Source organism: Scomber scombrus, unplaced genomic scaffold (assembly GCF_963691925.1).
Source record: "Scomber scombrus unplaced genomic scaffold, fScoSco1.1 SCAFFOLD_347, whole genome shotgun sequence".
Taxonomy (NCBI): Eukaryota; Metazoa; Chordata; class Actinopteri; order Scombriformes; family Scombridae; genus Scomber; species Scomber scombrus.
In genome coordinates this window covers 7,501-18,105 of record NW_026910454.1, presented here as the reverse complement: position 1 = coordinate 18,105, position 10,605 = coordinate 7,501, and the positions used below count along the sequence as shown (strand labels likewise).

Below are 10,605 nucleotides of genomic sequence, written 5' to 3'. Positions count from 1 at the left end.
CACACACACACAGTAAAAGTACTGCAGTATTATGAGTGATGTAGTATGCAGTATTACAGTAAAAGTACTGCAGTATTATTATGTGAACTTTGTGGTGTTTCAGGAGGAAAACTGCCTCTAATAAACTCTCATTGTAGTTTCACATTTTCTCCACAAGCTTTGAATGAGAAGAAAACACTTTGATCACTGTTGATAAAAATCCTGTTTATTGATTATTGAAGCTTCAGATTGTTCACACATCCAATCAGTAAAGTGTGATCAATGATTTCATGTTCAGATTGACTTCATCCACACAGTCAGTTAGTTTAACCCAGAATGTCAGCTATGTACAAGAACATCATTAATGATTATTATCATGATCATTACAGTTTGATTGAACATTTCTTTATGAATTTACAAAGTGATGAGAACAAAATATCTGTGATGAAGGAAGTTCTGCTGTTTTCTCTGTTTCAGAAACAACAGACACAAATACATCAATACAAATATGAAACTAACATTTAGAACAAAGAGAAGTTCACATTTTCATCTGAAGAAATGTCAGTGAAGGTTAAAAACATGGTGATGAGCAGTGAGAGCCTCCATGGATAAAAACACACAGGAAAAAGTCACATTTAAAGAAAAACTGAATATATCAACAACACATACGTAAATTAAAATAAAGTGTTGAATATCCCTATTAGCTGATCTCTGAGCAGCTCAGAAACACGGAGACAAAAAATGAAGAATTACCACATCTGACACATGAAGTCTGAAATGACTTCTGTCTATTTCACTTTACACAACTCAGCTGTGGCTCCACAAACACAAATTCCAGCATAGAGAGGCTGAGTGAATGTGGTCTGGACTCTGTGGAGGAGAGTCATGGTTTCAGAGACGCTGTAGAAGGACAGAATACCTGCTCTGTGATCCAGGTACACTCCGACTCTGGAGGAACGAGGAACTGAGACGGGAGTTTTAATGCAGTTGAAGTAAAATTCATACCTATTAGTATAACAAACTAAAGACCAAGATTTGTCATTTAATCCAAATCGAGATTCATTTCCTGCTCTGCTGATATTCTTGTATGCGACTGCTACATAAACTCCTGTGAACCCTCCTCTCTGCTCCACCTCCCAGTAACAACGTCCAGTCAGACTCTCTCTACTCAGGACCTGAAGCTGATTAGTGAATCTGTCTGTGTGACGAGAATAAGACTGTTGTTGACTCGTATATTCTACTTTTCTGTTCCCTTCAGATAATAACAGCTTTGTGTTTGCTGTGTTTGGATCCAGAGTGATTTCACGTGAATATTCTAAGAACTCAGCTCTGGTCTTGGGTTCTGGTTGTGGCAGTAAAACGTCCACTTCAGTCACTGCCAGTGAGATGTTTGTCCATTTGTCCGTCAGGATGTCCTGTATTTTATCTCTGAGCTCTAACACAGCTGCTGTCACATCCTCAAAGTGTCTCAGAGGACGGATATTGATGCTGGATGAGTCTGTAGGTTCACTGAGTTGTGACACTGAGGGGTAGTTGTGTAGAAACTGGTTGTGATCCTCTGTGTGTGAGAGCTGCTTCAGTTCAGCGTCTTTCCTCTTCAGCTCAGTGATCTCCTGCTGCAGCTTCTCCTGAAGCTCTTTGACTCGACTCACTTCAGTTTCCTGCTGGGATCTGATCTGCTGCTTCACATCAGAGCTTCTTTTCTGGAGGAGACGGATCAGCTGAGTGAAGATCTTCTCATTGTCCTCCACTGCTTTATCAGCAGAGAGACTGACGGCCTCCACCTCCTGTTGAAGCAGCTTCACATCTTTCTCTCTGTCCTGGATTCTCTGCTGGATGTTTAGTCGACTCACCTCGAGCTCTCTCTGCCTCTCAGTCCTTTCTGCTGCAGCTGGGACTGTGTCGTGGCCTTTATGATCCTCCATAGTGCACAGATAACAGATATACTTCTTATCTGTACGGCAGAATATCTTCATCACCTCATTATGACGAGAGCAGATGTTCTCCTGGAGCTTCTCTGAGGGCTCCACCAGCTTGTGTTTCTTTAATTTGGTTGATTCATAGTGAGGCTGGAGGTGATTCTCACAGTAAGAGATCAGACACGTCAGACAGGACTTGAAGGCTTTCAGCTTCCTCCCAGTGCAGACATCACAGGCCACATCTTCAGGTCCAGCATAGCAGTGATCAGCAGGAGCAGCTTGGAGTCCAGTCTTCTTCAGCTGCTCCACTAAAGCTGCTAACATGGTGTTTTTCTTCAGGACAGGCCTCGGTGTGAAGGCCTCTCTGCACTGAGGGCAGCTGTAGATCTTCCTCTGATCCTCTCCATCCCAGAATCCTTTAATACAGCTCATACAGTAGCTGTGTCCACAGGGAATAGTCACCGGATCCTTCAGTAGATCCAGACAGATGGAACAGCTGATTGAGTCTCGGTCCAGCTGATCTCTCTGCGCCATTTCAGCTCTCAGAGGCAACGACTGACTGAGCTTCACTTGCTGATAAGTTTAATAAGTTTGAGTTCTGACCTGATAAGGGAAACAGGTTCGAACTTTGATCTGAACACGTGATTCAGTCATAAATGCAGCCTGACAGCTCTGTGCTGCGTCACATGTTGGTTACACCCATCTACAAACTGTAGATTTAGAGATAGAGAACAATGAACTCTGATCCCAGAGTGGAGCTTGTTGTGTTTAAAGAACAGAGACGGTTATCAGGACGAGGAGCCGCACTGTGGATTCAAACTGTGTTTCCTCATTTACAGTAAAGTCTCAGATAAAAGCTGCTCAACATTTAACTTTACTGCAACACATTTATATTTGAATCATGTTGTTTGTGTTTGAAACACAAGCAAATAAAACCAAAGTTCATCTTATCCAGAAACTCTGCTGATAAATGTCGACCTTTGACAGTCACATGATCCTCTGTAGAAACTGTCAGCAGCAGTACTGGAAGAAGTACTCTGATACTTTACTGCAGTAAAAGTACTAATACTGCAATGTAAAAATACTACATTACAAGTAAAAGTACTGCATGGAAAATCCTCCTACAGTAAACGTACTGCAGTAGTATGAGTGATGTAGTATGCAGTATTATAGTAAAAGTACTGCAGTATTATAAGTAGGTATGCCAGATATTGGCTTTTCTGCCGATATCCGATATTCCGATATTGTCCAACTCTTAATTCATGATTTCGATATCACCCGATACCGATATTTGCAGGCTTTTTACACCAAAACTGTTTGGTTACAACATAACATATCTCCTATTGTGGAATTAACACATTATGCCTAATTGTATTGTGATGCTCCACTGGATGCAAACATAAATGCAACATGGCTTTCCACATGTAAACACTGTCTGTGCAAAATAAGAGAACAACTTCAACTTCAGTTATGGAATAAAGTGCCAATATGGCACTGCCATATTTATTATGCTGCTTTGCAGACATTGCAAATTACAAATTTACTATCCGTAGGACACTCTTGGAAATAGTTCCAAACCACAGACATAACGTCATGCACGGGGCGAGCTAGCTTCTTAGCCACGGTTAGCGACCCACGAGTCTAGCGTGTTGTTGTTGTTATACGTCATCAAGCGCCAGTAAACGTCCCATGCTGCGTTAATGCAGGCTCGGAAATGCTGAAGCCTACAGAACAATAATATGTTATAAAACCTGATACCGATACTTCCCGATATTACATGTTTAAGTAAATATCGGCCTAATTAGGACATCCCTAACTATGAGTGATCTAGTATGCAGTATTACAGTAAAAGATGGAACAGCTGATTGAGTCTCGGTCCAGCTGATCTCTTTGCGCCATTTCAGCTCTCAGAGGCAACGACTGTCTGAGCTTCACTTGCTGATGAGTTTAATAAGTTCTGATCTGATAAGGGAAACAGGTTTGAACAGATCTGAACACGTGATTCAGTCATAAATGCAGCCTGACAGCTCTGTGCTGAGTCACATGTTGGTTACACCCATCTACAAACTGTAGATTTAAAGGGAGAGAACAATGAACTCTGATCCCAGAGTGGAGCTTGTTGTGTTTAAAGAACAGAGACGGTTATCAGGACGAGGAGCCGCACTGTGGATTCAAACTGTGTTTCCTCATTTACAGTAAAGTCTCAGATAAAAGCTGCTCAACATTTAACTTTACTGCAACACATTTATATTTGAATCATGTTGTTTGTGTTTGAAATACAAGCAAATAAAACCAAAGTTCATCTTATCCAGAAACTCTGCTGATAAATGTCAACCTTTGACAGTCACATGATCCTCTGTAGAAACTGTCAGCAGCAGTACTGGAAGAAGTACTCTGATACTTTACTGCAGTAAAAGTACTAATACTGCAATGTACAAAAACTACATTACAAGTAAAAGTACTGCCTGAAAAATCCTCCTACAATAAAAGTACTGCAGTATTATAAGTAGGTATGCTCCATAGTGGCTTTTCTGCCGATGTCCGATATTCCGATATTGTCCAACTCTTAATTCATGATTGCGATATCACCCGATACCGATATTTGCAGGCTTTTTACACCAAAACTATTAGGTAACAACATAACATATCTCCTATTGTGGAATTAACACGTGCCTAATTGTATTGTGATGCCCCACTGGATGCAAACATAAATGCAACATGGCTTTCCAAATGTAAACACTGTCTGTGCAAAATAAGAGAACAACTTCAACTTAAGTTATGGAAAAAAAGTGCCAATATAGCCTCAAACAACACTATAGCTAGGGCAAGTTTGACTTCTTCACAAATGATAGACAATATCAAAACAAGGCAGATGCATATATTCAGTCCAGAGTAGTAAACAATAAACATCGTCCTGTTTTAGTGCAAGTTCAATGAATGAGCCTGACAACTGACTGGCTGTAACTGGCCATAACTTTGCAAATAATACGATCATTAATCCGTAGGACACACTTGGAAATAGTTCCAAACCACAGACATAACGTCATGCACCGGGTGAGCTAGCATGTTAGCCATGGTTAGCGACCCACCAGTCTAGCGTGTTGTTGTTGTTATACGTCATCAAGCGCCGGTAAACGTCCCATGCTGCGTTCATGCAGGCTCGGAAATGCTGAAGCCTACAAAACAAACATCGGTTATAAAAACCTATATCGATACTTCCTGATATTACATGTTTAAGTAAATATCGGAGTGCTGATATTATTGGACATCCCTAACTATGAGTGATATAGTTGAAGTATTACAGTAAAAGATGGAACAGCTGATTGAGTCTCGGTCCAGCTGATCTCTTTGCGCCATTTCAGCTCTCAGAGGCAACGACTGACTGAGCTTCACTTGCTGATAAGTTTAATCAGTTTGAGTTCTGATCTGATAAGAGAAACAGGTTTGAACAGATCTGAACACGTGATTCAGTCATAAATGTAGCCTGACAGCTCTGTGCTGCGTCACATGTTGGTTACACCCATCTACACACACACACACACACACACACACACACACACACACACACACACACACACACACACACACACACACACACACACACACACACACAGTTAAAGTACTGCAGTATTATGAATGATGAAGTATGCAGTATTACAGTAAAAGTACTGCAGTATTATGAGTGATGTAGTATGCAGTATTACAGTAAAAGTACTGCAGTATTATTAAGTGAACTTTGTGATGTTTCAGGAGGAAAACTGCCTCTAATAAACTCTCATTGTAGTTTCACATTTTCTCCACAAGCTTTGAATGAGAAGAAAACACTTTGATCACTGTTGATAAAAATCCTGTTTATTGATTATTGAAGCTTCAGATTGTTCACACATCCAATCAGTAAAGTGTGATCAATGATTTCATGTTCAGATTGACTTCATCCACACAGTCAGTTAGTTTAACCCAGAATGTCAGCTATGTACAAGAACATCATTAATGATTATTATCATGATCATTACAGTTTGATTGAACATTTCTTTATGAATTTACAAAGTGATGAGAACAAAATATCTGTGATGAAGGAAGTTCTGCTGTTTTCTCTGTTTAAGAAACAACAGACACAAATACATCAATACAAACATGAAACTAACATTTAGAACAAAGATAAGTTCATATTTTCATCTGAAGAAATGTCAGTGAAGGTTAAAAACATGGTGATGAGCAGTGAGAGCCTCCATGGATAAAAACACACAGGAAAAAGTCACATTTAAAGAAAAACTGAATATATCAACAACACATACATAAAGTAAAATAAAGTGTTGAATATCCCTATTAGCTGATCTCTGAGCAGCTCAGAAACACGGAGACAAAAAATGAAGAATTACAACATCTGACACATGAAGTCTGAAATGACTTCTGTCTATTTCACTTTACACAACTCAACTGTGGATCCATAATAAACACCAAGTCCAGCATAGAGAGGCTGAGTGAATGTGGTCTGGACTCTGTGGAGGAGAGTCATGGTTTCAGAGACTCTGTAGAAGGACAGAATACCTGCTCTGTGATCCAGGTACACTCCGACTCTGGAGGAAACAGGAACTGAGACGGGAGTTTTAATGCTGTTGAAGTAAAATTCATAACAGTTCGTGTAACAACGTAAACACCAAGATTTATCATTAAATCCAAATCGAGATTCATCTCCTGCTCTGCTGATATTCTTGTAAGCGACTGCTACATTAACTCCTGTGAACCTTGTCCTGCTCCACTCCACCTCCCAGTAACAACGTCCAGTCAGACTCTCTCTACTCAGGACCTGAAGATGATCAATGAATCTGTCTGTGTGACTAGAATAAGACTGTTGTTGACTCGTATATTTTGCTTTTCTGTTCCCCTCAGATAATAACAGTCGTGTGTGTGCTGTGTCTGGATCCAGAGTGATTTCAAGTGAATATTTTAAGAACTCAGCTCTGGTCTCTGGTTCTGGTTCTGACAGTAAAACGCCCACTTCAGTCAGTCTCAGTGAGATGTTTGTCCATTTGTCCCTCAGGATGTCCTGTAGTTTATCTCTGAGCTCTGACACAGCTGCTGTCACATCCTCAAAGTATCTCAGAGGACTGATATTGATGCTGGATGAGTCTGTAGCTTCACTGAGTTGTGACACTGAGGGGTAGTTGTGTAGAAACTGGTTGTGATCCTCTGTGTGTGAGAGCTGCTTCAGTTCAGCATCTTTCCTCTTCAGCTCAGTGATCTCCTGCTGCAGCTTCTCCTGAAGCTCTTTGACTCCACTCACTTCAGTTTCCTGCTGGGATCTGATCTGCTGCTTCACATCAGAGCTTCTTTTCTGGAGGAGACGGATCAGCTGAGTGAAGATCTTCTCACTGTCCTCCACTGCTTTATCAGCAGAGCGACTGACGGCCTTCACCTCCTGTTGAAGCAGCTTCACATCTTTCTCTCTGTGCTGGATTCTCTGCTGGATGTTTAGTCGACTCACCTCGAGCTCTCTCTGCCTCTCAGTCCTTTCTGCTGCAGCTGGGACTATGTCGTGGCCTTTATGATCCTCCATAGTGCACAGATAACAGATACACTTCTTATCTGTACGGCAGAATATCTTCATCACCTCATTATGACGAGAGCAGATGTTCTCCTTGAGCTTCTTGGAGGGCTCCACCAGCTTGTGTGTCTTTAATGGAGCTGCATCATAATGAGGCTGGAGGTGATTCTTACAGTAAGAGGCTGAACACGTCAGACAGGACTTGAAGGCTTTCAGCTTCCTCCCAGTGCAGACATCACAGGCCACATCTTCAGGTCCAGCATAGCAGTGATCAGCAGGAGCAGCTTGGAGTCCAGTCTTCTTCAGCTGCTCCACTAAAGCTGCTAACATGGTGTTTTTCTTCAGTACAGGCCTCGGTGTGAAGGCCTCTCTGCACTGAGGGCAGCTGTAGATCCTCCTCTGATTCTCTCCATCCCAGAATCCTTTAATACAGCTCATACAGTAGCTGTGTCCACAGGGAATAGTCACCGGGTCCTTCAGTAGATCCAGACAGATGGAACAGCTGATTGAGTCTCGGTCCGGCTGATCTCTCTGCGCCATGTCAGCTCTCAGAGGCAACGACTGTCTGAGCTTCACTTACTGATAAGTTTAATAAGTTTGAGTTCTGATCTGATAAGGGAAACAGGTTTGAACTTTGATCTGAACACGTGATTCAGTCATAAATGCAGCCTGACAGTTCTGTGCTGCGTCACATGTTGGTAACACCCATATACAAACTGTAGATTTAAAGGGAGGGAACAATGAACTCTGATCCCAGAGTGGAGCTTGTTGTGTTTAAAAGAACAGAGACGGTTATCAGGACGAGGAGCCGCACTGTGGATTCAAACTGTGTTTCCTCATTTACAGTAAAGTCTCAGATAAAAGCTGCTCAACATTTAACTTTACTGCAACACATTATATTTGAATCATGTTGTTTGTGTTTGAAATACAAGCAAATAAAACCAAAGTTCATCTTATCCAGAAACTCTGATAAATGTCGACCTTTGACAGTCACATGATCCTCTGTAGAAACTGTCAGCAGCAGTACTGGAAGAAGTACTCTGATACTTTACTGCAGTAAAAGTACTAATACTGCAATGTACAAATACTCCATTACAAGTAAAAGTACTGCATGAAAAATCCTCCTACAGTAAAAGTACTGCAGTATTATGAGTAGGGATGCTCGATATTGGCTTTGTGCCGATATCTGATATTCTGATATTGTCCAACTCTTAATTTACTATACCGATATCACCCGATACCGATATTTGCAGGCTTTTTACACCAAAACTATTAGGTAACAACATAACATATCTCCTATTGTGGAATTAACACATTATGCCTCATTGTATTGTGATGCTCCACTGGATGCAAACATAAATGCAACATGGCTTTCCACATGTAAACACTGTCTGTGCAGAATAAGAGAACAACTTCAACTTAAGTTATGGAATAAAGTGCCAATATGGCACTGCCACATTTATTATGCTGCTTTGCAGTCATTTACTATCCGTATGACACACTTGAAAATAGTTCCAAACCACAAACAAGCTTGTTAGCCACGGTTAGCGACCAACGAGTCTAGCGTGTTGTTGTTGTTATACGTCCCATGCTGCGTTCATGCAGGCTCGGAAATGCTGAAGCCTACAGAACAAACATCGGTTATAAAAACCGATACTTCCCGATATTACATTTTCAAGTAAATATCGGCCGATATTATCGGAAGGCTGATATTATCGGACATCCCTAACTATGAGTGATGTAGTATGCAGTATTACAGTAAAGTACTGTCGCTAGTAGCTAGTAGCAGAAAGGTCTCAGACCTAGCGTCCATGTTTCTGGTAGAGGTGGTGACTTTGATTGACAGGTGACACTTGGTAGGGGGCGGGGCTTCAGCGAACTCGGCGGGCACTCCCACAGCGTTTGGGAGCAGAAAAGGTTGATTTTTAAACTTTGAAGCCTAATTTCATATATTTGGCGATTTTTTTTAATCATTCAAATTTGGCAGGGTGGTTAACAACACACTTTTCTGTGGTATGTCAAACTCAGAACACATATTTATTCTTACTTTCTTACTACGGACTTTAACAATGTGTTGTATTTATAAAGCTTGTTATATTATCCATTGTGTCAAATCTGCATCTGAAAAGTAACTAAAGCTGTTAAATAAATGTAGTGGAGTAGAAAGTAAAGCAGTAGATAGTTGAGTTCCTTCCTTCCTTCCTTCCTTCCTTCCTTCCTTCCTTCCTTCCTTCCTTCCTTCCGCCCTTCCTTCCTTTCTCACCCCCTCCTTTCCTTCCTTTCTTCCTTCCTTCCTTCCTTCCTTGATTCCCTCCTTCCTTCCTCCCTCCTTTCCTTCCTTTCGTCCTTCCTTCCTTCCTCCCTTCCTTCCTTCCTCACCCCCTCCTTTCCTCCCTTCCTTCCTTGTTCCTTTCTTTCCTTCCTTCCTTCCTCCCTCCCTTCCTCCCTTCTGTCCTTCTTCCTTCCTTCCTTCCTCCCTCCCTCCCTTCCTCTTTCCTTCCTTCCTTCCTTCCTTCCTCCAATATTTCCTTCTGAGATGTGAGTAAACGTACAAAGTTAAGTTTAATATTTGAGTTTACTGAGAAAAAGCAAAACTCAAAAGTGCTCATGTTGTATTTAGGAAGCTGACAAATTGAACACTTTCACTCTTGAAACATATTTTTCTGTTTGTCAGACCTTAAAGTGGGATGAAGTGTTTCAGTGTTCAGAGAGAGTCGTAAAAAAAACACTGAATCAAAGCACAGAAGGAACGATTGAGTTTGTGTCAGGAGCGGAGACAGATGAAAGCAGGAAAACACTAAAGTACACTAAAAACCGCCTGAAAAATAACACGTTTAAAGTCGAAATCCAATAAAACCTGTATTTCTTCACTGTGTTTTTTTATCCACTACATATCTGAACCAACTCCCAGAGGACTGCTGCCACTCTCACTTCTTTTAAATCTACGCTGAAGACTTTTCTGTTTGTCGCTGTTGTTTATTAAATCAAATTGAAGGCTTTTTCATTTATATCTCTCACTGTGCTTCAACTTTTAATCTCCTGTTTTATTCTGTTTTAGCTCATGTTGACGTTCTAGACGCTGCTACTATACTTTCATTATAACCAACTTCATTATTTCCTGGATTTTGTATCACTATAATCTCTAAATGTTTGTATAAAATA

The 10,605-nt window shown here is 41.0% G+C and overlaps 2 protein-coding genes across 2 annotated transcripts; both read right to left on the bottom strand.

Annotated features, from left to right (window-relative positions):
• Positions 1-767: 767 nt before the first annotated feature.
• Positions 768-2,432, bottom strand: LOC133977038 (tripartite motif-containing protein 16-like). Its single transcript, XM_062415181.1, has one exon. It carries the CDS (start codon positions 2,430-2,432, stop codon positions 768-770), a length of 1,665 nt encoding a protein of 554 aa, XP_062271165.1.
• A 3,880-nt stretch (positions 2,433-6,312) lies between these two features.
• Positions 6,313-7,983, bottom strand: LOC133977037 (tripartite motif-containing protein 16-like). The gene has a single exon (XM_062415180.1). The coding sequence runs from the start codon at positions 7,981-7,983 to the stop codon at positions 6,313-6,315; it is 1,671 nt and encodes a 556-aa protein (XP_062271164.1).
• Between the last annotated feature and the right edge of the window lie 2,622 nt (positions 7,984-10,605).

Bases quoted from the DNA above. Each gene is read 5' to 3' on its own strand.
- LOC133977038 (XM_062415181.1), bottom strand. From the start codon at position 2,432: ATGGCGCAGAGAGATCAGCTGGACCGAGACTCAATCAGCTGTTCCATC.
- LOC133977037 (XM_062415180.1), bottom strand. From the start codon at position 7,983: ATGGCGCAGAGAGATCAGCCGGACCGAGACTCAATCAGCTGTTCCATC.